The 27298-nt window shown below is 40.6% G+C and overlaps 2 protein-coding genes across 6 annotated transcripts in view; one reads left to right on the top strand and one right to left on the bottom strand.

Moving 5' to 3' along the window:
* ASB3 (ankyrin repeat and SOCS box containing 3) overlaps positions 1 to 27298 on the bottom strand; it is a 91168-nt gene that overhangs the window by 57796 nt on the left and 6074 nt on the right. The window lies entirely within an intron of this gene.
* On the top strand, positions 1127 to 26440 carry CHAC2 (ChaC glutathione specific gamma-glutamylcyclotransferase 2). 4 transcript variants are annotated; one of them, XR_016281654.1, is made up of 4 exons: positions 1127 to 1438; positions 16823 to 16858; positions 21434 to 22419; positions 23499 to 26440. XR_016281654.1 is itself a non-coding variant. In XM_089528926.1 (3 exons), exons 1-3 carry the CDS (start codon positions 1269 to 1271, stop codon positions 21818 to 21820), a joined length of 648 nt encoding a protein of 215 aa, XP_089385052.1. In that variant the 5' UTR covers positions 1127 to 1268; the 3' UTR covers positions 21821 to 22812. The 4 variants fall into 4 exon arrangements, 1 of the variants encoding a protein (XP_089385052.1); XR_016281653.1 differs by having other exon boundaries at positions 1127 to 1493; positions 25538 to 26440; XR_016281652.1 differs by having other exon boundaries at positions 1127 to 1493.

Genomic DNA, 27298 nt, shown 5'->3' with positions numbered 1-27298 from the left:
CCACAGCCATGGGAGAAAGGGGCCACCTGGATCATTCCTGCAGCCGTTCAGTTGCTGCAGGAACAATGTGGCGCCCAAAAGGAGCTCCGTTTCGGACCTCCTTCCCACGGCACGTCCAGGCTGCCATATGCGACCTGGGGCTGCATGGAGATGTCACGCACATGCCATGCCTTTTGGACGCAGAGCATGCGTGAAGTCATCATGGTGGCCGCCATGATGATGCTACCGCTGCCACGTACTAGGGTTGTGGGGTGTGCAGACGCTCAACCCCTACGCAACACTAGTACGTGCCTAGGCTGGCGCAAAGTGTCGTCATGGGTCAGAAACAACTTGAAGGCACACAACAAATAAAAGCTTTGAAAAAATGCTTTGGTAATTGAATAAGTAGTACACAACTGACATTTCTATACACCACTGACCTATTAAGCGAAGTGAATATTTTTTACATAGATTGATTTGATTTTCAACCAATTATTTTCAAAATGGATTGATTGCAAAAATTGGTAAGGGTCGCCTGAGGGTCGGAAATGACTTCAAGGCACACGCCAAGAAGACGACAATACTGTTCAGAGAAGCCTTCCCAGACATTACATGATTGTTATCCAACGTTATTCTAGTCTGTTGTCTGTTTATTTTACTTGTTTTAACCAACTGGGAGAAAGGCAGGATGAAAATAAAATAAAATAACAACAACAACAATAATAATAATCAGCAGTACGCAGATGACATCTCTATACTCCGCTGTGACCTGTTAAGCGAAGTGAATGTTGTTGTTGTTGTTGTTTTATATTGATTGGTTTAATTTGATTTAAAGTGATTATATTCCAAATGGACTGAGTGGGGGTAAAAATTGATAAGGTTTGCCATAATCACTCAGAAGCGACTTGAAGGCACACAAATACAACAACCACCGCCACAAAGCACTCCTTGGGGAGCTCCATTCAGCACAGTCTGGGGTTAATGAATGGCAGGGGAGGGAGGGAGGGAGGGAGGGAGGGGGGACCCTGCCAGGCGAGACTCCGCCCCTTCTGCCTGGCGCCGCAGGGGATGCTGGGAGCTGTAGTTCCCTCCCTTCTTTCCAGGGCTCTAAGTCGGCCTTGCCTTGCCCTTGCCTTGCCTTCCGCCTCCAGGGAGGAAGCCAGAGGCACGGGGCGCCTGGTGGCGGGGGAAGAGGCCCCATTCCCGGCCCAGGAGAGCCCCAGCCCCGGCGGAGGGCTGCTGAAGCACTACAAGCCCCGTGGCGCCCGGCGGGGGCCGGAGAGGGCGGCATGGAGGGCTCTGGATGCGGAGGCTGCGGCTGCCCTGCTCCGGAGAGGGAGGTGGCGGCAGCAGAAGAGCTCCGCGGGGCCAGGAGCAGGATGTGGGTCTTCGGCTACGGCTCCCTCATCTGGAAGGTGGACTTCCCCTACGAGGACAAGATGGTCGGATACATCGCCGGGTACGGGCGCAGGTTCTGGCAGGGCAGCACCGACCACAGAGGGGTCCCCGGGAAGGTGAGCCAGGCAGCGGGGAGCAGGAGGAGGAGGAGGCGCGTTGGATCCGATCCGATCCCGCCTTCAGGGTCAGTGGCGATGGAGGTCTGGGGTCTGCAGCTTGCCCTGGCGGCAGATGTTGAGCCGATGTGGCTCCCAACCGAAACAGGGTTTTCTTAAGGCACACAGCTGGGGCTGAGAGTCACACTCTCTCAGCCTCAAGAGGATGCCAGAGACAACTTGCACGCACGCACACACACACACTTACACACACACGTTTCCAGCATTTGCAAACCTGGATGGAAATGGCTTGAAGTCACAACAAGCTACACATCCCAGAGATCCATGGCTGGGAGTCACACTCTCTCAGCTTCAGAGGGTGGCAAAGACAACCTTTCTTACACACACACACACGTTTCCAGCATTTGCAAACCTGGACAGAAATGCCTTGTAGGCACACTGCTAAGGCTGAGAGTCTCTCTCTCTCAGCCTCAGAGGGTGGCAAAGGCAAACAGATGTTGAGCAAACGTTGCCAACATCTGGCAACCACAATAGGGTTTCCTTAAGGGTCACCATTCAGTGAGAAATGGCTTGAAGGCACACAGCTGAGGCTGAGAGTCACACGCTCTCAGCCTCAGAAAAAGGCAAAAAACCCCTTCCTCTCAGACACACACACTCACACAGAGTCAACATTTACAAACCTGGATAGGGCTTTCTTTAGGGTCACTATTAAGTCAGAAGTGACTTGCAGCAAAAGACCATGGACTGTATGAACGTGTTTTGGGGACCATTTGGTTTTATTTTATTTTACTTTTCAATTGCTAGTTTCCTGGGGAGCCAGTGTGGGGCGGTGGTTTGGGTGTTGGGATCAGGACTCTGGGAGACCAGGGTTCGAATCCTGGCTCAGTGTGGACACCCATGGAGTGCCCTTGGGCGAGTCACATGCTCTCAGCCTCAGAGGATGGCAAGGGCAACCCCCCCCCCCCCAAGAAATCTTGCCAAGAAAGCCCCATGATAGGATCACCTTCTGTGTGTGTTGTGTGCCTTCAAGTCTATCGTGGGTTTTGTTGGCAAGATTTGTTGAGAAGAGGTTTCTGATTGCCTCCCTCTGAGGCTGAGAGAATGTGACTTACCCAAAGACACCCAGTGGGTTTCATAGCAGAGCAGAAATTGAACCCAGGTCTCCAGAGTCCTAGTCCAATACTCAAACCACTACACTATGTCACCTTAGGGTCACCACAAAATCAAAATCGACTTAAAAGCACACAGCTACTACTACTGTACATCCAAAAAAGGGGCTTAGATCCATGAAAGCTCATGCAAAAAAAAGGGGGGAGGAGAGTTGCCACCGTCCTTTTTTTTCTGCTGTGCTATACAGCCAGCTCTCCATATCCACAGATTTTTTTTATCCACAGATTTAAGGCATCCACAGCTCGAAAATATTTTTAAAATATATAAATTTCCAAAAGCAAACCTCAATTTTGCCATTTTACATAAGGGGCACCATTTTACTCTGACATTGTATTTAATGGACTTGAGCATCCACGGATTTTTGTATCCACAAGAGTCCTGGAACCAAACCCCAGCAGATACCAAAGGCCCACTGTGTTTCTTTTCAAATGATATGCTTTGAGCACCAGGTGACCTTGGACCAGTCACACACTCTCAGCCTCAGAGGATGGCAAAGGCAAACCCCTCCCTTTCTGAAGAAATTTGCCAAGAAAACACTACAATAGAATCATAGAATCTCAGAGTTGGAAAAGACTGCAAGGGCTATCCAGCCCAACCCCATTCTGCCATGCAGGAACTCTCAATCAAAGCATCCCCATTGACAAATGGCCATCCAGCCTCTGTTTAAAAACCTCCAAGGAAGGAGACTCCACCACTCTCTAAGGGAGTGTGTTCCACTGTCCAACAGCCCATAGTGTCTTAAGGGTCACCTTAAGGTCACCGTAAAGTTTTTTTGGAACAACATGACACAAAATTACCCAACAACAGGGCAGAGATGGGGAGGCAAAAGATCGGTTGCACAGCCCAGCTCAGGGTGCCAGCTTCTTCCCATTACTTTTTGCACGGCAATACCCGCAATGTGAGGACAGGTCTCCCTGTGTTCAGGGGTGTAAAACAACTGGAGGATGCTTCTGTATCCCTGGGATCCAGGCATGCTATCCACACTTTCTTGCTTGCTTTTTACTCCAGCAACTTCTCTTGCCTCACCCATAATTGGAACAGACTCTGCAACCATTCACATCTCTCTTGTTTAAATATTAGAGGTTCCCACCCATTTTTATGCCAGAGAGACCTCAAGCAAATCACTCGTGCGTTTCTCAATGCACGAACCCAGACAAGATGATCCCCACTTCTAGTACTGAAATAGAGAATTATCCCCATTGTTTAACTGGTTTTAATGTCTGAATTAAATCACCACCTCTTTAGCTTTCCTTCATAGGAAAAGCACTCCTTGATCATCTTAGTATCCTATACACACTTATCTTGGAATATTTATTTACTTATTTATATTCCATTTCACCTTTCTCTGAGGGCTTGACTTCAAGGGGCTCACAATGTAATTAAAAGATAAATACAAAAAAGTTAACTTGAAATGGCCAGGATTCAGTCTTAAAGAAAAGAGGACACTCCTTCCTGATAAATAAAAGGTGACCTTGGGCAAGTCGCACTCTCTCAGCCTCAGAGGAAGGCAATGGCAAACTCCCTCTGAACAAATCTTGACAAGAAAACCCCATGATAGATTTGCCTTAAGGTCGCCATAAGGAAACTACTTGAAGGCACACAAAAACCACAAATAGAGGAGAGTATAAAGAGACAAATTCCAAAAAGCAAGCCTTGATTTTGCTATTTTATATAAGGTACATACACAGCGTGGTGTAGTGGCTTGAGTGTTGAACTATGACTCTGAAGACCAAGGTTCAATTCCTGGATGGGCCATGAAACCTACTGGGTGACCATGGGCAAGTCACATGCTCTCCGCTTCAGCCGAGGGCAGTGGCAAACCTCCTCTGAACAAATCCTGCCAAGAAGACCCCATGAAAGGTTCATCTTAGAGTCACAATAAGTCAGAAATAACTTGAAGACACACAACAACAAACAAACACCACTTCACTATCCTACTGCATTTAATGGGACTTGAGCATCCATGGAGTTTGGTATCCACAGAGGTCCGGGAACCAAACCCCAGCGGATAACAAGGGCCCAGTGTACACAACATTGTGTGTCTAAGCAAGCATACTGTAGAAATATGTTGAAAAGGCCAACTTTCTTGTGCTAAATGTAGAAACTCAGGCGCTGTCAATTTTTGAAGTATTACTTGAAACATTGTAAGGGACAAATTTAAAATGTTTAAAATAAACCCTACTACTAGAAAGTTAAAATCATGGGTCTCTTGTGTAGTCTGCTATCATAAAAGTAGCTACATTTTGGGAATGATGTTTTGACAAGGAGAATGAGTCAATCCTGCAACCTTCCCAAGTTAAGTCGCACTTGAAGCTCCATACTGAAGTCCTTGTTCCAGCATTCCCAGTGTATGATGTGGACTTGCACATGGAATTGGGAGCTCATCCATAGTAATACCTTTCCTCAGTATATTGGTGCAAGTTACATTTTGTTGTTGTTAACTGCCATCAAGTCATATTCAATTTATGGTTATGAATGGGAGACCTCCGAATCACCTTACCATCAATAGCCCTGCTTAGGTTTTGCAGACTCAGGGCTTTGTCTTTCTTCATTGAATCTATCCATCTGGAACACTGTCTTCCTCATTTCCTACATCTTCTTACCTTCTCAAGCATTATTGTCTTTTCTAGCAAGTCATGTCTTCTCATGATGTGGCCAAAGGACAACAGTCTCAGTTTAGTCATTTTGGCTCCCAGGGAGAGTCCAGGCTTGATTTGTTCCATTATTTGTCTTTTTAACAATCCACGGTATCCATAGAACTCTTCCAACACGACATTTCAAATAAGTTGATTTTCTTTTTCTCAGCTTTCTTCACTGTCCAGCTTTCACAGCCATATCCAGTAATGGGAAATATTATAGCATGGGCCATCCTGGCTTTAGTATTCAGTGATATATTTTTACAGTTCAGGATCTTGTCTTGTTCCTTCATAGCTGCCCTTCCATGTCCTAGTCTTCTTCTGATTTCTTAACTACAGTCTCCATTCTGCCAAGGGATAGAAAATCTTGAACTATTTCAATGTCTTCATCATGTGCTTTAAAGTTATGTTAATAATCTGTGGTCGTTACTTTCATTTTCTTAATGTTTAACTCTAAACCTGATTTTGAACTTTCATCCTTGGCTTTCTTCAGTAATGGTTCCAAGTCTTTGCTATTTTTTGCTAGTTATATGGTATTATCCATCTGCCTTAGACTGTTGGTGTTCCTTCCCCCAATTTTCACACCTCCTTTCTCGGAGTCTAATCCTGCTTGATGTATCATATGTTAAGCATAAGAGTTAGACAGGGTAATAAAATGCAGCCTTGCCTGATCCCCTTGCCAATTGAGAACTATTCTGTTTCTTTGTATTCTGACAATCAAATGTTGTGCCACTCCAATTTCTATAAGTTTTCCATGAACTATAGATGTATCTGATGTATTAATTAAGGAGTCTAACTTCCTTTATTTCTTGTCTTGGGAAGTTTGCAGTGATCAAAACTGAAGTTTCCTATCCTTATTATTACCTGTACAAACCAGCAGCTCCAAAAGTGCACTTAGGGGCTAAACAGACTGACATAAAACGCCAGCATCAGGGTAGAGTGGGGGAATGGCAACAGCATGCCGCATGCTCCGACTCTGCCTCGATGCTGGCGTCACGCCACCTGCCCAACTGCACAGGGGACAGCGTCACACCACTTCTTCAGCGCAGCGTTTAGGTGCGCTGCACCAAAGAAATACAAAAAAGCTGCTGCCACAGCAGCAAGGGTGTCCTTTTGCTGCTCTAAAAAAGGAGCAGCATTTTGCCAGTTCATTTTAGCACGGCAAAGCACCAGATCAGGCCCGTGGAGTGCGGTTGCTATGGACCCAATCTGGTGCTGAAAGGGGCGGCATCAAGCCACTGATTTGGGTCTGTCTGTTTTGCCCCTAAATTACTAATATACCTGTTAATATCACTAGTAGAGGAACTGGTGTAATATTATATGCCAAAATTATTTCTTCCATTTAGTATTAAAATTAGTTCACCCTAATCCACAATTTTGCTCTGCTTCAGTTACCTGAAGTCTGAAAATATTACTGGTACCTGGTTTATTATTATCTATGGTTTCAGGCATCCACCGGGGTTTTGGAACATATACCCTATAGATAAGGGGTGAATATCATGGGTAATATCATGAGCCAGCATGATGTGGTGGTTTGAGTGTTGGTCTAGGAGTCTGTGAAACCAAGGATTAAAATCCTGACTCAGCTATGAAACCCAGTGGTTGACCATGGGCAAGTCACTTTCCTGTCCTAAGGCAATGGCAAACTTCCTCTGAATAAACCTTGCCAAGAAACCCCATGACAGGGTCATAAATTGGAACTGACTTGAAGCCATACACCAACAACAATTAATACAATCCTGCTGAACCTACCACAGTTTAGTTTCACTGATGATCCCCACTTCTAGTACTGAGATAGAGAATTATCTCCATTGTTTAACTGGTTTTAATGTCTGAATTAAATCACCACCTCTTTAGCTTTCCTTCATAGGAAAAGCACTCCTTGATCATCTTAGTATCCTATACACACTTATCTTGGAATATTTATTTACTTATTTATATTCCATTCCACCTTTCTCTGAGGGCTTGACTTCAAGGGGCTCACAATGTAATTAAAAGATAAAAAAAAAAGTATAGTATTAAAGCACTATTAAACTCATAATGATATTAAAGCAACCATGGAATTAAAAGCAATTTTAAAAGTACATGAGAGTACAAAAGCATGTATGAATTAAAAGGTCTTTGTCTGCCAGCAGAAGGACAGCAGTGAGGGGGTGAAATACCTTTCCACAGTCTTTCCACAATCTGGAAGCTTCTACAGGTGTTTACTTTGGAAACTCATACTACAGGTTGACATTGTCTGCTTCTTTATGAGATGTTGCTAATAGGATTATGATTATATCACAGGTTTCTGATACTTGATATTCAGTCTTCAACCCCTCTCCTAATAAGTTTTGCACAAAATTTGCCTTTTTCAATATCACAACATAGGTCTTATGACAAATGAGTCAACCATCTACTTTAGCTAAGGCTAGCAATTGGATTAAAATCACTGAGCTTCCAACTGTATCAAGTACTGTATCCCTTTTTTATTGTACTTCATTGCCCTGGTGTAAATCATGTTATTTATCACTTAAATCGGTCTTATCTGCCATTCATCCTTTTTTGTAGAAACATTCCCAGAGCATTTCACACAAGCTGTTTGGGATTTCACCATCTTGAATAACATGGTGATATTTGCAAACCTGGCTATCACTCCCAACTCAGTTACAAGCTTACTTCTCAGAAGAGCTGTGCAGGGCTCTACCAAATCCTGGTACAATAAAAATATCTCCTTAATTAATCAAATACTCTATTGAGTAATTTAATCAAACTGGATTATAGCCATAACTCATTTGCACCAGTATCTTCAAAATGAAGGATTTTAACCATTGGAAAAATGTGTTCCTATTGTAGTTAGAATCTGTATGCTAGTTACACCACAGTATTAGCAATAATCTTTCCTAAATATTTCAACCACAAATCAGAGATTATTTGCTCCTTCCGATTTTGGGAAAACTCTCAAAACTCCAACATTTTCAATCAAAACTCTAATTTTAAAAAATAGCTTAGGTTTGTATAGAAGAAGTTGTTTTTGTTTTAATTGGAAGCTTCTCTTTAAATTAATTCTTTTTCCAAATTCCAAACTGTGTTTAACTTTAGGAATGTTTTAAGAAGCTGTTACAGGATTCTTTGATGGCCCTTCTAATGTCCACGTCAAATGTCCACTTCTTTTCTAGATCATAGTCATATTTTAAGAATACACCTACAGTATATCACAGTATAGGCTGTAATCAGATAATCTTATTGTGCCTCCAACTGGTTAAGAATAAACATATAGTACATTAAGATTAAAAACAAATCAAGCAGTAACCCTTCCTATTTCATGAAAAATGCATGTTTAGGGGTTTAAGCGACCTGAATGAGAAGAATAGATTTTACAGTACTTTGAAAATCTGGTGTCCCTCTCACTATACAAGGACTATAGAGCTTATATAATTCTAAATAGCATTTGTTGAGCTAAAGACACAATGGAGTTCAGAAACATCCAGCAATTTAAGAGAAAGGCATTGACAGAGCAGAGCTATGTTATTTACAGTTGCATATGCGGCAAATTATTCAGTCATCAGAAATACTTAGCTGACTGTGAACATACATGAAGCAACACTTGGAAATAACTGGCATTCTTCTGTGAATGAAAATATACGGAATTGTTATTTGTCACTATTTGCATCTTTTAGAACAAGAATCATTACTTTATGTATTCCAACTTCACATCCCTAACCCAAAGTCCTTAAAATTAGCTTCTATGATTTATATAAATATCTGTGCACCTCACAATATTTCAGCATGGACACCAGAATAGCATTCTGAAATCAAGGGGATCAGATTATCTATGAATTTTTATTTCATTTTGTAATGCCAAGGTGACAACGATGATTAAGTTTTATAATCAGACTCTGATGCCAGGGAACGCAGTGGATTACAGAACAGCAAAGAGAAAATCTAGCATGTGCATCATACAAGACAGATTAACCAAATGAGACATGTAATAGATGAATTAACGACAATTCTAGGTAAAAAGTGTTTTGAACTAAGAATTATAGAAAACATATTGGCTGCACTAAAGAAAGAACCTAACAACTGATATACAGGAAATACAAAGGCTACTCTGTTCTTTAGAAGATAATTCAACTGTTAACATAATAAATGTAAAGTGTGTGTGTTGTTTGGCTTCAAGTTGTTTCTGGACCCTAAGGCAAACCTATTACAAGGTTTTCTTAGCAAGTTTTTTCAGGGGATAGTTCCACAACCATCTGAAGCTGAGAGATCCATCTTATTTTCATTTTCTTGATGAGTGGTATGTCAGTGTGTCAACTAAGTAGTAGTATGCCTTTGGTCCCTAGGTGAATTCCTAGCTAAAATGATACATCAGAAATTTCAAGCTTGCATGCAGCCTCATTGTTATTAAGAAATAGAGTCTAAGTTGCAAACTCTAAGCTCTTATGTCTAGCGTGAAGGATACCCATATCTCAGGAACAGACACATTGGATCACCACCAGTGAATACATTATTCTGAGCTAGGCATATTCCTTTACCCCCAAAGTACATCCCACCACATGTAGGAATTGATTAGTGACAACAAGATCCCATCCCCCCACTGTATTTACTTGGCTGTCTAGCTCATAACTACCAAGAAAATGTGGGGAAGAAATATCACCCCATCTTAACCTCTGCTTGTCACTAAATTCTGTGTTGTTTGCTGTGTGGCCATTCATAATACATCCTTCCCCAGCATTATTTTAAATCCTTTAGTCATCTTCTCACTCAGGAACCAAATGCTCAAATTGAGATTCAATAAGATATGTGATACACTACAGTAAAAATAAAATGGCAGCAAACTATTGCTACTAAACACATTATATGTCTGGTACAAAATCATTATTTCCTGAAGATTACTCAGGAACCATCTTCTTCTGAGCTGGAAAATAATTAGTTTTCAAGAAACTCTCCACTTCCCTGCACCATATTGATGCTTATTTTTGTAATGCATTGATATAAACTCTTTATAACTTCAATAAATAAAAATGTTTACAGATGCTGAAAACATAAGGTAAGAGCATTAGCTAGCTCCATCCGGGAGGGCATTCCACAATATGGCTGCAAAAGTGGCCCAGTCTTCCTGTATCTCACAAAAACAAAAACAAAAAAAAGATACATGGCACAATTCGTGGATCAGAGAGAAGCAAATAGGAACATCATAGTTAAAGTGTCCAAGGAGTCTTCTATAACATTTTAAAGCAGCACAACTGTAAAGAACAGCCACCATCAAAAGCAACCTTCAGACATTAACTGCATGAAAAGGCTCCCCCTGAGTAAAGGAAAGCAAGGATGAAATCTGGTCCTACCTCCAAGCTCTGCACAATGAAGAAAGGTGTGACAGGGAGGATGTACTTTTGGGGGTTTCTCAGGAACTATAATTGCATTGGGGGGTCTCACCTTATATGGGGGACCTGGCTTCCCTTTCAAATGTTCCCTCAGCACAGAGAGCTTAGCCTTACAGTGCGCATGAAGGGAGCTAAATGGCTATGCAATTAGCAATCTCTGAAAATAGACTACAGAGTTTATCAACAGTATGTATTTTCAGCAACAGTATGTATTTTCAATCAGCAAATCATAGGCAATATTTCAAAAGCAACAAGGTGCCAGAATAAAATTCTGTTCAGCACCATCCACAACGTATTCACACTTAAAAACACATTAATTAGTATTAGATTGAGTAATCCAATTTTAAACAAAAACTAAAATATCACCTAGGAAGCAGGGTGATCCCAATTAGAAAAGCATATTTTACAAATTAAAATATAATTGATTCAATACCTGGGAAGAAAATGTTGGCCTGTTACAGACTGCCAAAATAAAGCTGCTTCGGGTCTCTTTGGAGGTATGCTATTTAAATGATGCATGGGTCCTAAGAGTCCGGAGGTCGCGCCAATGCCACACTCCATTCCTAAACACTGGAGTGCAGCTTTGGTGCAGCTTCCGGATTCTTAGGATGCATGCATCATTTAAATAGCATACCTCCAAAGAGACCCGAAGCAGCTTTATTTTGGCAGTCTGTAACAGGCCGTAATTTCTTTAGCATGGGATACATATACCCACAAGCGAGTTTTCTAAACAGCCAATGGAGATCTGTTTCAAGATAAATGAAATACTGTAACCTGCATAAATTATACCAATTAAATATCTGCACATATAATTATTTTGCATGCAGTTCTGCAGTTTTATTACTGCACTGGATTTTGAGTATATTACCATAACCTTCTATTTTTCTGGATACAAAAACAAGAGCAAGTAATATTTTATTGGTCAGTAATGAGATGCGCTTGCCCTCTCCTAAATGTATTGTATTAAAATTACTTCTGTTTCACTACATTAAACTAATGTAGTGCCACTAACAGAACATAGAGATGAAAAATACATATGAAAATTCTGACAGTGTAATTCCAAAATTTTCAAAGGACCCATATGCTAGCAATGATTTTGCTTTCCTTTGAATCATAGAATCATAGAGTTAGAAAAGACCACAAGGGCTGTCCAATCCAACCCCCCTGCCATGCAGGAAATCACAATCAAAGCATCCCTGACAGATGACCATCCAGCCTCTGCTTAAAGACCTCCAAGGAAGGAGACTCCACTACACTCCTCAGGAGTGTGTTCCACTGTCAAACAGCCCTTACTGTCAGGAAGTTCCTCCTAATGTTGAGGTGGAATCTCTTTTCCTGCAGCTTGCATCCATTGTTCTGGGTCCTGTTCTCTGGAGCAGCAGAAAACAAGCTTGCTCCCTCCTCAATATAATAATAATTAATAATAATTTGTTTTATTTATATACCGCTATTCCAAAGATCATAGCGGTGAACAGCAAGTAAGCTAATTAGCAAGTAAGCTAATTTGCCCCCAACAGTCTGGGTACTCATTTTAGCGACCTCGGAAGGATGCAAGCCTGAGTCGAGCTTGGGTCCTTTTGCTGGTCTTGAACTCGGAACCTTGTGGTTTCGAGTGAATGGCTGCAGTACAGGCATTTAACCACTGCGCCACCATTTGACATCCCTTCAAATATTTAAATAGGGCTATCATATCACCTCTTAACCTTCTTTTCTCCAGGCTAAACATCCCCAGCTCCCTGAGTCGTTCCTCATAGGACATGGTTTCCAGACCCTTCACCATTTTAGTCACCCTCCTTTGGGCATGCTCCAGTTTCTCAACAACTTTTTTTAATTGTGGTGCCCAGAACTGGACACAATATTCCAGGTGGGGTCTGACCAAAACAGAATAGAGTGGCACTATTACTTCCCTTGATCTAGACACTATACTTTTATTGATGCAGCCTAAAATTGCATTGGCCTTTTTAGTTGCCACATCACACTGTTGACTCATGTTCAACTTGTGGTCTACTTGGACTCCTAGATCCCTTTCACATGTAGGCCTGTTACAGACAGCCAAAATAAAGCTGCTTCGAGTCACAGTGGAGGTATGGTATTTCAATGATGCATGCATCCTAAGAGTCCAGAAGTCACACCAAAGCCACGCTCCAGACTGGAGCATGGCTTTGGTGTGGCTTCTGGACTTTTAGGATGCATGCATCATTGAAATACCATACCTTCACTGTGACTCGAAGCAGCTTTATTTTGGCTGTCTGTAACAGGCCGTAGTCTCATTCATCCAGGTGTCCCCCATCCTATATTTGTGCTTTTCATTTTTCCACCCTAAGTGCAGTACCTTACATTTCTCCTTGTTGACATCCATTTTGTTAGCTTTGGCCCAGCTTTCTCGTCTATTCAGGTCAATTTTGAACATGAACTGTTTCTATATTACTGCCTAAAACTACTTAAATGTACACTGGAAAACTAATGCATTGTTCACATTAAAAAGATGGCTTTAGCTTTACTATTGTAGAATGCACTTCTCTCTGAACAATGCATTTCTCCCTGAAAAAAATCAGATGTCGGGATAAATCAATTACCTTTTAGCACAGCACAGAAAATCAATGCATTCATGAACTTCCCAAATCAGCTCTTAACAGCCAAATTCATGGGCTCTTATGAAATGTGATCAGCTGAATGAGAAAGAATAAAAAACTAATCCAATACAGCTACGCCATTTAAAGTTATCCACAAAGCAAACAAAATGTTTGCAGTAAGTCAGATACTGATTTTAGTGCATCTGATTTTACCGCATCTTTATGCAGAAGCAGTTTGATCACATTATTTATTGTTTTGTCTGTTTTAGAGAACCAGACCTTGTTTTCATGTTACTCAGTAAAAAGTCAGAAACTTCAGGGCTGCTTAGCAGTGTAGAATAACCTACATTTTGATTTTTTTAAAATTCCTTAAGAATCAGTGATATGTTTTTGTGACCTTTGTAATTTTGTGAAGAAACATAAGGCTAATTAACAAACTAGTTCAACTGGATGGATTCATGTCTATCCATTAAGGACTAAACAGACCTAAACCCAAATATTGAAATGGAGACGTCCATGTAAACAGAGACATTGAACACAATAGGGCTTAGTTCTGAGTAGGTATATATAGGCCTCATTCCCACTTACCGGATATTTCGGTTTCTGATCCAAATTGATGAATCGGTTCAGCAGCACAGGTGGTTCACACTAGTTTGCACCAATTCATCAATTCAAATCAGGTACCAGGCAGGTGGGTAAGGAAAGCAGCCTGCCTTTTCCACCCCCGGTCTGCCTTCCGCCGCCTCCTACCTCCAGATCCCAATCTGCCTTCTCCGCCAGCGGCCTTCTCCATTCCTGGCATGGCTGGAGCGCTTGAGGTCGGGATCTGGAGGTAGGAGGCGGTGGAAGGCAGGCCGGGGTGCGGAGAAGGCAGATCTGAAGGTAGGAGGCGGCAGAAGGCAGGCCAGGGGCAGAGAAGGCAGGCCAGGGGTGGATATGAATCTGCATGGTTCCCACTTGGGTTGAATTGCTTTATTTCGAAATAAAGCTATTCAGCCCAAAAGGCACGCGGGGGGGGGGGGGGAGTGTCTTTTTAATGCAGGTTAAACGGGTCTAGAGCATGGCTTCCTTTCCAAATTGCTTCTGCAATTCAAATTAAGTGGCAACAATGCTTGTTTAAACCGGATTGTAACAAATCACGATCCGGTTTAAACCGTTAGTTGGCATAGGTGGAAGCATATCTATAACACTTTTCCCTTTCATGCCCACATCTTCTAACAGGTACTTTCACATATAGCAAAAGACCAAAAAGAGTGTTTAAAACAACAGGAGGCAGCAGGGTAGAAAACAAGAAAGGGACAGATCCCAGCTTAGCAAGATGAGTGATCCATTACAGAAAGTCCAAGAAGATCAAGATTGTACCTTTTAACATCTACCAAGGAAAAATACTGGTCAAAATGGTATCGCCTGAGAGCAGGTTTTGGAGACAAAATTGTGGATTTTGATATGATCCGTGGATAAGTCAAGGGTAAAGCTTAGGTGCATTTAGCAAAGGATATAAAGGACGAAGCAAGGAAAACAATGCCAAAGAACTTGAAAAATTCTAGCAAGGATAACTGTTCATGCTCACCCTAAAAGCTGGATGGATAAGGAGGGAACTACAGTAAATGGTCGCTGTGTGATGTGGGGGAAGCAACCAGGTGCCAGCAGGGTAAGAAAATGTGCATGCCAACTAAGATGTAAAGGCAAGAGCTAAAGTACTGTATCTTATATAAAAAAAAAAGCCACCCCCTTCTCTGAGTAGAGCAGAAAAAGTTAGAGCATCCTGTCCATCTTGGTAAAACATAACACTTAGTCTAAAACCGAAAAACTTAGTCCATCCTGGGAGAACCTAAAAGATCCGCACATCCCTATATTCTCTTGGTACACCTTTGAGAGGAAGGAGTACTGCCGCTGCTATCCCTCCCAGGCTTTAAAAAAGACCAGAAGTGGTGCTGCGGCAGAGAGAGTAGAAGGAGTTGGTGCTTCTTTTAGGTTTTCCCAGGATAGACCTAGCTCTCACTTTTTGCCATTCTCCTCAGAGAAGAGGATGGTTCATTTTTGATAAAGAGTTAAGGTACACTAGTTATACTGACCTGTGGATAAGTCAACCCAGGTTTTTTGGGTTGATATTTTGAGTAAAATTTCTAGACTAATACATGAGTACAGTCAGCCCTCCATATTTACGGATTCCGTATCCACGGATTCAACCACCCACAGCTTGAAAATATCTTTAAAAATACATAAGTTCAAAACAAAATAAAACTTTGAGTTTGCCATTTATTTGTGGGACACCATTTTACTACACCATTGTATTTAATGGAACTTGGGCATCCACGGATTTTGTTATCCATGGGATGTACTGGAACCAAACCCCAGCAGATACCACGGGCCCACTGTATATACAGTATGTAACTTGGACATCACAGTTTCCTACCCTTCCTAGAATTCACACTTGTGGCTGACCTTCCAAACATAGCAGAAAGAGCTGTTCAGCCACTTTGTGCTGGTTCCCAACACTTCTCTTTTAAAACACTAATGGCAGAAGCAATTTTCATAGGTAATGTGGTTCTGTAGGAATCAGGCAGATCTGAGGCATCTGAACCTCCAACTAATCCATCTTACAATTGGTAAGAGACAGGCCAGACATAATCAAGAACAGGCTGTAGAGTTGGTTCTTCCTTATTATTATTATTATTATTAAACTTTATTTCTATAGCGCTGTAATTATACACAGCGCTGTACAAAGTCGGTAAAATTAGGAGTAAATAAAAGCCTGCCCAAGGCGTACATTCTAAGATAATAACAATTAAAAGATGAATAGATAAAATTACCATATAGAAAAAAGAAAAAAAAAAAGATTAAAAACATCAAATATCAAACAAATCACATCACATCAAATAGTGTCAGACAGCCAGATGACAATCACAAATTCCCTCCCCTCAATTCTAATTCCCATCAACATGATAAGTAAGGATGATCTCTGTAACCCAGAATAATACATCACAGTTTGGAAATCACTACTCTTGCTGCATAGATGACATTTTAATTTTTCTCAGAGGAGTTGAAAGTTCTGTACATTGTTCTCTCCTTCCCCATTATATCCTATAAACAACCCCACATAGATTAGGCTAAGAGGGAATGATGGTCCCAAGATCACTCAGTGAGCTTTATGCTTTAATTAGGATTTGAACACAGGTCTCCCCAGTCTAACTATAATGATTCTCCCTACCTAGAAGCCCAAACTATAATGGAAGAAGAGGCAGGGAGTAACACTACATTTTTTATCTTTGTTACATAATTCATATAAATAATAAGGCATCAACGCTCCGACAAGTCATGCAATGTCCAGACTTGTTTGATCATTCAATTGTTAAAACGTCCTGAGCACAAAATAAAAAATGTATTCAAAACTGCCCACTGTATTCTTAACAAATGTCATTTCCTCATACAATGTGCGCATTAAAGTATCACATATATGGTCATACTCTTCCAAATTGATTGCAGTTTGTTTATGGTGTTGTGGTCTTTTAAAAAAAATCAATTTTTGCTATTATTTGATGGTAAAACCTTTACTAAAATAGTGATATTTCTTTTAATTTTAGCCTGGAAGAGTTGTGACACTTATTGAAGATCCTGAGGTACAGTAGTTATGTTTTTATGTAATCTCTTGCATACATTGTCCTAGAGAACTCAAAGCATTGAGTTTAATCATTGATTATAGTTATGGGGTTATGATCGACCTGAGAGTAAATCCTAATGAGACACAGTGCAACATCCAAATTACTTAAGCATAAAATGTTCTTTATTACGAAAGATGTCAATTTGAGGTAAAGAAACTAAGATGATGCCTCAATAGGTATACAGGGGTCAATGTTATTTAAGGGCAACTAAACCTGCTTCTTGAAACAAATGGCTTACAACATCTTCAGCATTATACAAGACTGTTTAAACTATTCCTCTGAAGGAACTAATTCAGTTTCCTGAAGGGGAGTTGATTGACTCTCAATGGTTGTACCAACAAGCTTAAGGTTTTGGTGCATGCCAAAACATTACATTATACCAATACTTTTCCAGATTAGTTTTATTTATTGCATATAGTGCTGCCCACTGTAGGTAGATAGATAATGAAGGGTATTTTTAACAACTTTTTATTTATGCTGCTTACCATATACCACTTTGGTAAGCAGTATATAAATAAATTTGTTAAATAAAATTAAATGAATATACCAGCTTCACGTCAACCATATTCATCGACACAAGCATTAAACGACATGCACTTGATATGTGTGTCCATTTGGCACAGACCAAATAGTACCTCTAGACCTAATATGTACTCATTCTTCCATCCCAATGGTGTTTTTCTGCTGAATACAGAAGAGGGGGAAAAGATACCTGTTCATATGTTATACATATATTATAACACACCATTTGTGCAGGAGAAAATGTCTTGATGAGAAGCAAAACTGATCAAAAGATTCATTTCTCTATGCACTTTCAGACAACTTATGAAGAAATAAAATACCCAGACTCGTGTTAACATCAGGCACATGTAATCTGAGAAAGCTCTATATTTTCTTTGTAAGGAACAATTCCATCTTAAAACAGGCTTGCATTTTGAATTGACCTATGCCAAGATCCAGGGTTATATTTGTTTCTAGTTCCAGAAAAATTAGGGCATTTTTCCTCATTTCCTCCTTTCTCAGTTTCAGTAGGAAAATAACAAAAATAACTAAATACACAAAATAACTAAAATGTTAATTTGTTCTGTCTGACTAGCTGGCTAACAAGACAGGTTCCATTCCCTTTCTAAAATGAAATGCCTACACTTTAATTCCAGTGTGCTCTATAGTAGTTAGGTATACTTTTTTCATCATAACCTTTCTAGTAAAGTTAGTTTAACCTTTTAACCCAAATATTCATTCTCTGATTTTCTGCAAGTTTACAAGGTGTTTCTAGGGTACTGTTATTCACTCTAAACACTTGAATTTTTGAATTCTTTTTAGGATTCTTAAAAGTTAGTGTTTCTGACTGAACAACTATATGAAACAGGGAGCAGCTGCTCAATTCTTGTGACTGGTATATAGTAGTAACTAAAACACTGCACACTTGCTTAGGAATAAATGTTACTGATTTTGATGCTTCTTATTTCAACTAAACATGTTTAGGAGTAGGCTGTAAGAATGTAAGCTACAAAGATCCTACTTCCAATTTTCCAGTCAATTATAATCTCATGGGGAGATCAAAGTATGCCTTTATTTCACATGCACCTCTCTATCTCCACTATGGAGGGTAATGCTGGCCTGTCTTCCAAGATTGTTGAAATGACTACTGAGATTGCTGTGTGAAAAGCCAAGAATCCTCTAATGTAGATGGGTACTCTCTAAATGCCTAGAATTTCAAAATATACTTCAAACATGTATCTCCTTCACCACTGGAGTCAGCATTTCATAATATGAGAACCATTGCAAACTCTGATCTTGTTCTTAATTTTATTCAGTTTCATTGTGCACAGGTTCTAGTTTTTATATGTCCTTAAGAAAATATCAGAATAAAACATTGTTGAGAAGCTAAAACATGGAAATTTTCCACTTCATCAGGGGAAACTGCTTGAAACACAGTTTCCCTGCAGTGCCAACTCTGAATTGAAATCAGTTTAGTTGCAAGCGTAGACTTCAACCTTTTGTAGTTGACAAGGCCAGCAGAATTCAGCTTACTGTCTGCCATTGTGACTTTTCTGTACCTTTCTGGTAAGTTTTTTCAGTGCTGTATAGTTGTACCTCATTATGCTAACAGACAGATTCCTCTATAAGCAAAGAATAGTTCAGCTTGTGGATTTTTTCCCCTCTCTCTGCTCCCCTGAATTTGTATTGTAAAAATAGAAACTCAGATCAATGCAAACATCTTTTAAATCTATAGTCAGCCATAATTATTAAATTTATAATCTACAATTGAAAGTAAAAACAAGAAACTATTCACCATTTTCTTAAGTTTCATTTTAAAGATCTGTTAATAACATCTTCTGTCAACAATACTTAAACAGACTTACATGCTAGTATATTAGTTTACGCATGGTGACAAACAGGAAAAGTCTGACAGACAAGCAAAATGATTTTCTAATACTTAAAATGCAGTGAATAATGCTGCACAAGATTAGAAACTGACTACATAATTTTTAAGAGTAGATCTATTTCAGACTAGAACCAGATAGGTCTCCCAAATCTGTATTTGCTGGACAACACTAGTTGAGAGAATCAGTGCGTGAGAAATGTATACAGCCTTTCTTCTCAATCCTCCCGTCTCTCTCTTTCAACCCCAGCTTGACTAGGAGGCTAGAAAAATGCATACCAAAATAAAAATAACTGAAGGGATGGTTGCAGCTAAGTGAAGAGTTGTGGGTTATCCCATCCTGTCTACCAGTTGTCTCCTGGAAATCTCACACAGACTCATATTGACACAGAAGGTAAAGTGTGGACCTAGGACTAGTTCTTTCCCTGCTAGCAAAAGAAGAGAAGGAAGGATGGGAACAGCCACCGAGAAGGCTCTCGCATACCTTCACCAAGAGAGCCTGTGACAAAGTGGGACAAAGAAAAAGACCTCACCATAGAACTTAAGATTCTGCTAGGTTCATAAAGGGAGATAGGGTCTTTCAGATAGTCTAGGCCTAAGCTGCATAGGGTCATAACCAGCACTTTGGATTGTGGAAACAAACTGGTGGCCAGAGAAGTTAATGTAACAAGGGAGTAATTGGCTGCAGACAGCATTCTGGTCAGAGCATTTTGCACCTGCTGAAATTTCCAGATTCCAAAAGCAGCCCCCACATAGAGTATGTTACAGTAGTTCAAATGGGACATAATGTCATGCCATGTGTCATCATAGCCAGATGTGCATGCAAAGGGATCTTAAAGCCCCTTTGATACTAAGGGTCAGAACAGACAGCCCTTTCAAGCCACCGTCCGGACAGCTCCTTTTTTCAGATGGCTTCAAGGTGGATATGAGTGTTTGTCATGGCCCCAATCCGTCTTCAGAAGGGCCAGTGTCTGTTTTGCCCCTAACTGAGGGAAAGAAGTTGGTAGCATAAGCTTTCATGAGTACTTCATCAGATGCAAGATCTAATGTAGCCAGATCTGATGTCTCAAGGAACAGGTACAACTGGCACATTAGTTTTATCTGTGCAAATAAACTCCTGGCCACTGCCAAAACTTGGGTAACCTGTTTTAATGTAATGATTTGTTTAAGAAGTGTTTTTAAATATGCTAAAGACACTATATCCCTTCTGATCTTGGAAGCTCTCATACTATGATGGGGGACCATCAATGAATAGCAGGTGCTGCAGGCTATATTTCAGAGGAGAGAAGTGGCAAAACTACCTCTGAGTATTTCTTGGCTAAGAAAATCCTATGAAATTGATGAGGTCGTCATAAGTCAATAGGCAAGTTGAAGGCACATATACACACATTGTCAAGTATTATTTATTCTTTTTTGTGAGCAGCCTTGGCTCCCTCTCGCATTGAAAGGGGGATATAGAGAATTTAAATAAATATCTGGTTATGAAAAATAATTTAAAACATATTGCCAAAAAACACTACAGAAATAATCCAGTTTGACATTGCTTTAACTGTCCTGGCTCAATGCTAGGGAATTATAGAAACTGTAGTTTTGTGAAATATTTAGCCTTCTCTGTCAGAGAGCTCTACTGCCACAACTACAGTTCCCAGGATTCCCTAGCACTGTGCCAAGACAGTGAAAGTGGTGTCAAATTGGATTATTTCAGCAGTATGTTTTGGACCATGGTCTTCTAGGCCTTTCCTTTTTTTCCTCCTTTGGTATTTTTGACAACCCATGCAACTTGCAAGGATTCTAAGGTACAAAACTGGTGCCCTGACTAGCTGTGGTTGCCTATCCCTGTATCTTTAGGAACATATGATTCCATCCACAATATACTGATTTTTCTATCCATTTTTTTCAATAAGGAAAATTGTGTATATATACTGCAAACTCAAATAGAGATAAAAGAGATAGCCTGAATTGTGAATAACCCTCTAAATTTCTTTAAAAGTTAACACTTTCATCAGTAAAATGAAAAAAACCTCTTCTAGATCATGGCCACATAGCCAAAAAAACCCACAAAAAACTATGGCTGCTGGCCATGAAAGCCTTCAACTTCACAGTAAAATGAATGTTTATTTTACTTTTCTGGTTATATTCTTCAACAGGGCTGTGTATGGGGTGTTGCATACAAACTACCAATCGGACATGAAGGCGAAGTAAAAGCATATCTTGATTTCCGAGAGAAAGGAGGCTACAGGACTACAACTGTTCTTTTCTATCCCAAAGATCCCTTAGTGGAACCATTCGATGTGCTGTTATATATTGGAACCTGTGAAAATCCTAACTACCTTGGACCAGCACCTCTAGAAGAAATTGCCGAACAGATTTTTAATGCAGTTGGTCCTAGTGGAAGAAACACAGAATACCTTTTTGAACTCTGCAACTCGCTCAGGGATCTTGTACCAGAAGATGTAGATGAACATGTTTTTGCTTTAGAGAAACTAGTAAAGAAATTCTTGGAACAAGAACCAAAAAATCTTAATTCCATATAAAAATATATATTTAAAACATTCTTCATCATCAGAATAATTGTTTCATAGACAACAAATGTTTTATTTGGAGATGTTCCAACTGGACTTTAAAATATTTCCTTCAGGGCACTACTGTTATTACTCAGTAGAAAACTACATTTAAAATTATGTCTTCAGGAGTTTAAGGGAGGAAGAACTTTGAATTTTGGTGAAATTTTCAACAATGCTTTCTTCATTTCTCAAATGTGCAGAAAGAATTTAGGCCCAATTTTAAGTGTGAGAGGAAACTTTATTGATTTCAAGTTATTTAGACTTTTTTTCAGTTTTTTAAAAAATGTAGATTTGAACTGGATCCTGCACATGGACAGACTATAGCTATAATTCAGGGCATATTTACTTGGTGGTTCCCCTCTCCAACAAATTCAGGCTTGCTTATGGTGGTAAGCATTCATAGGAATGAGCTGTATATGTCAACATGGACCTGAATCATACGTACTCAGCAACAGTGCCAGTGGTGCTTATGGATTATAGCACTAACAAGGAAATCCTATGTACTGCGATTTAGTCCCATGGAAGAAGGTTCAATTGAATTTAAAGTAAACATCAATAGATTTACGCTGGTAAGTGGTAGTTATTCCTATGCAAGGACTGAGTCCTTTGTAAAACCATGTTAGAAAGGTTTCAGAAAATGTTTCCAATAGGATATGTACCATTTACTTCTGCACTGGAATCAGTGGTTTTATATAATAACTATTTGCCCTTGGCTAAAATGAGCAAATAGTCCTTGAAGGAAATGGCACTGTCGTTTCAAGATACACACTGTGTCAACATCTCATCAGGAGCAATGAATCATACATATATAGTGGTGCCTTGTTGTTTTTAACCACGAGACATTTTTCAAAAATGTTCAGTAACTCCCATCCTTAATCACTAGGCATTTTTCAAAAAAAAATTAAATTACCTGAAAACAGGGGGCCACTATGTTCAGGTATAGTTTGATTCTTCTCCCAATGACCTGAAATCTACAAATTTCATGTGCACACCCATGACCTACTGTGATGTTAGGGTAAAATCCTATTAGTGTGATACTCTGGCCATCATAGTGATTTTTTTCCCACAGTTGCACAGTAGCGGTAGGAGAAATGTAAAGAAAGCCTTCCCTTGCACCATCTAGAGAAAGCTGCTGCCTCCTGGGCAGTCAGTTTACACCATGTCCTGCTTCTTGGTGGGTCCTTGAAGTAAAAGGCACTCTGTACAGGCTGTTTTGGAAAATCAGGTGATTTCTGAGGCAGTTTTCCCAGGATGGGCAAGGCCAGCAGTTATAGTAGGCCACAGGTGCTCTGCTGTATTTCCTTTCCTTACCTAACAAAAATGCCTTGCTTTGCTTTCCTTTTTTACTTTTTATGGCAGTTAAAATTCCTTGTCTTTGGTTCCTTTCCCTATGAAGGCCATTTCCTTTTCAAGAGCTCGCTAGAAGGGCTGGGAAAAATGTGAGTCCTCTTTGAGAAGTCACACTAAATCACTGATTGAACAGCAGCATAGAATCTGTAGTTTCCTCCAGCTCCCAAAGGAATCGAAAGGTCAAAGGGGGAGAAAAAGGCTCAGAAACACCACAGAGGTCTGGCAAGGTTATCTCTTATCTCAGACAAGTCCTTCTGTCATTGGTGCTCTGCTCAGGGATATTTTTTTTTATCTGCAGAAGGGACTGGATAACTTGGAGAGGGAGAGAGCAGCTGAGAAAGAGGTAAATCCTGCTGCAAAGATGTCTCTGCCTGATTTGAAGCAGAATGTGGCTTTTTGATGCAGCTAGTTCCTACTCTGAACAGCCCCTAGCTTGGTTCTCCATCACTAGTCAACTTAGGCAGGGTACAGACCGCCAGAAAGAGGCGGCCAGCAGCTGCCTCTCTTTTCCGCTAATCATGCCGCAGCATCCAAATTGCGTGGCGCAGCTACGCAGAAAGAAAAGGACTGGTAAAAAGCGGCTCCTTTTAGCACCGCCGCAAACTGCCTGCGGCGCGAGGACATCGCTGCCGCGCGCGCCTGTCTGGAAGGCGCGCAGCAATGACGTCACAGCTGTGCACGCCGTGTATACAGTATCACACAGTTGTGACGTCCTGGGGTTGTGGGGCGTCTGGAAACAGCGCCCCGAGACAACCCTAGCATGTCGCCAGGAAGTGCTAAAGGGCCGGTATGTACAGGGCCTTAATCATGACTTTGTGTTCTATCTGCTTCAACCCTAACTCTGGTTAACATAGCTACAGGGCTGAACAAACTGATATTTAATGCCGGCCTTGGGGCAGAGTGGGGGCGTGGCGTCCACATTCTCCGATGCTACCTTGATGCCGGCATCACGCCATATGCCCAACCACACAGTGGGGATGTCATGGCGTGTCTTTGGCACAGCGTTTAAACTTCCTATGCCAAAGGGGCACCGAAAAGCCGCTGCCACCACAGCAACAGCTCCATTTTGCCGCCACTGAAAGGAGCAGCATTTTGCCATTCTTTTTAGCACCAGCAAACTGCCAGATTGGGACCATGGCATGTAGTTGCTGTGCCCCCGATCCAGCATTAGGAAACGGCAATCTCACCACTCCTTTCAGTGTAGCAACTATGTGCCGTGGCCCCAATCCAGCGCTGAAAGCGGCGGCAGGACACTACTCCAAATGGACGGTCTGTTTCGTCCTTACATTTCCTTTTGCAAATCCTTGTTAAATGTGAGAACCCTACAAGTTGATACAATGCTTAAAACTACTAAGTCAGTGTAGGAAAAGAAAGGATGAGATCACAGCTCACTCCCAGTCTCTTCGCCAAAGTCAATAGTATTATGTCTGCACCAGGACAGAGGCATCAAAGGGCAACACAGCAGAATTAATTCTTTGAAGATTTCAGTGTACCAGTAAACCTACTTTGAAAGATTTGTACAGCTCTGAGTGTCCTGTGGTGCTTTGAACTCATGGTCCTGAAAAGCACCTTACTCATCCATCCTTGTGTGCATGACAAAATGCTTTTGAAACCATGGGGAGTTGCAGAGAAACGTGAATCGGTTTCAGAGCCAAAATAAAATTTCCACTGAGTGAGCACAAACTGTTGGAATACCCTGAAGTACCTCTTTGGGTCCAGACTATTCTGTTTTAAGTGAAAGTATACAATACATAGCAAGTGACTCAGACTTAACCTCAACAATCATTTAGGAGTTTCTGAAATTTCTACTCCAGTTACTATCCTTTTGTCTGTACAGCTCCCATCAAAATAGATAGCAGCGGTGTCAACCAGTGTAGGAAGTACAGTAAATAAATAGCCTAATCATTGCGAAAGATAAGCAAAATGGGTTTCCATCCTAACTGTAAATTACTTCTTGGAGTTTTAAATTATCTTCAACAAAAGCACATTTTTGTATTTTAGTATATAAAAGGGTTCTCCAGAACGTCAAGTACTATGTGTCTCATACAACAAAAAAGTGGCTCTATATTTGTGTGCATTGTTCACACTGAAGTCTGTATTGCTTTGAATCAGTAACAATTACGTTCAGTGTCCATGTACTACTCTTCTCCATTTTGTTATCTATTAACTTCTGTGTACTTTAGTGTCTCATTTGTACTTTAGTGTCTCAAGAAGGTTTGGAAGGAGGGTATCTTAATTAGATAGTGACCAAGATAATGATGATTCCACAAATATAGCTTACTGTAGACCATAAATGGCTTTACCAGATTACCTCTACAAAAAAAAAAAAATTTACAGGATTACATGATAGGAAGAGGCAACAGAGAAGAATACACATCAAATTCCACAAAATGTATCTCTCACCATTAAAAGTCAGAACCTTTACTGTTTATTTCTATATGAGAAGAATCCAACAAACTATTCAACTCTTTATTTATATACTAAAGCGCTTCAGGTTTGTATTTCTCAAGCAACAACCCCCTAAATCACAAATCACTTTTTTAAAAAATCTGAAGGGAGTTTTAATAGCAGTAGGTGGGATGATGGGGGGGTTGATGGTCAAATAAGTAAAAAAAAATTACAGCATATTAAAGTTAGGCCTTTAAATCTAGCCATAAGAGTGACATCAAACACAGGAGACCCAAAAAATTAAAGATGGTAACTGTACACCATTTAAGTAGAAAGATACAAGTGATTGAAAGATTCACCAGCACTCCTAGGTACCAACCAACTCATTAGGTACTTATACTAGATTGGAGGCACATTTCCTTGCCTTATTTAAGCTAGAAACAGAAGTGTAAATAAACAATGCTGTTCCAAAGGAAACTGTTTTAGCCCCCATTATTTGCACATGTATTTTACACAATCAACAGTAAATGCATTTCAAAGGGGCATAGTCAATAATATTCAGTTGGGGGGGGGGGGATTGGTGCAAAAGTTTAAAGGACCAGCCAAGAGGCAACTGAGAACTCCCCCAGCTACCTCTGGGGGGAAATCCTTATAAAAGGCACAAGAGCTAAAGTTGTTGATTTCTGTGTTTAATAAGATAACTGTATTGTAGGCATGATTCAAAAATGTATTTTCCCCCAGATTCATACAATTCAATAAGAAATATCATGATATACTCCATTTTGTGCATGTGACCGGTACAATAAAAAAGCACCATATGGAAAAGAAGAAAAATATTTTAACTTTAGATCAAATTTTACACCATTATAAAAGAACATATATAGAGCTACACCAGAATATCTTCATGCTTTCAACTGCTATGGAGTGGAACGAAATAATGTAGAAGACTGTTCTCTATCAGGGAAAGAGAGAGGAAGAAGAAAGAGGGAGAAGGAAAGAGAGAGCTCCATCCTTCCCACCAGTCCAAGGAGCAACAGCACAGCTCTATCACCCTACATTTACTCTCTCCCTTCCTCGTCTCCACTTCCAAACCTTCCTCACCTCAGCTGTTTCCTCTCCGGTTCCCCCAGGAACTCTGAAAGAAAGGGGCAAAGAAGCCTTGGCCAAACCCTGGCCAAACAAGTCCCCTCAGCCCTGATGGGACATCACTCCTCGTTCACTGATTCCCTGGCTCCTTCCCTTCCCTCCAGAGTGATCAGATGTCCTAAGTGCAAAAGAGGACAAGGCATTGCAAAAGACACTCAAGAAAAATGCAGGACCTTACAAAATAGAAGCTGAAAACACTCCTATAAATGTAAATACATGCTTCTTAGCCACGCTCAAAATGGAATACATTTTGAAATTCCTTCTGGATAGAAGGTTGAAATGTAGGGCATGTCCTGGAAAACAAGGGCATCACCCTGGTCTCCCACTTGCCTCCTTTCGCCAGAGAGAGAAAAAACTGTTTTGGGGCTGCCCATGAGCACAGAATCCCATTATGGGACAAAGGCAGGATGTAAATCCTTGAAGTAAAGAAATAAAAATAAAAGAATCAGAGGCAAAGGGAAATGGCGAAAGGCAGGCAGACAGGAAAGTGGAACCAGGGATGGATGGAGAAGCAGCAGTAGCAGTTCTAGAGCAGAGGGGCCTACACTCTGCATGTCTGTGTGT

The sequence above is a fragment of the Sceloporus occidentalis genome, unplaced genomic scaffold, assembly GCF_023333645.1.
Source record: "Sceloporus occidentalis isolate IW3139 unplaced genomic scaffold, rSceOcc1.0.p SCAF_6, whole genome shotgun sequence".
NCBI classification, from domain to species: Eukaryota; Metazoa; Chordata; class Lepidosauria; order Squamata; family Phrynosomatidae; genus Sceloporus; species Sceloporus occidentalis.
The sequence above is the reverse complement of the archived record's forward strand: the minus strand, read 5'-3'. Positions and strand labels throughout refer to the sequence as shown.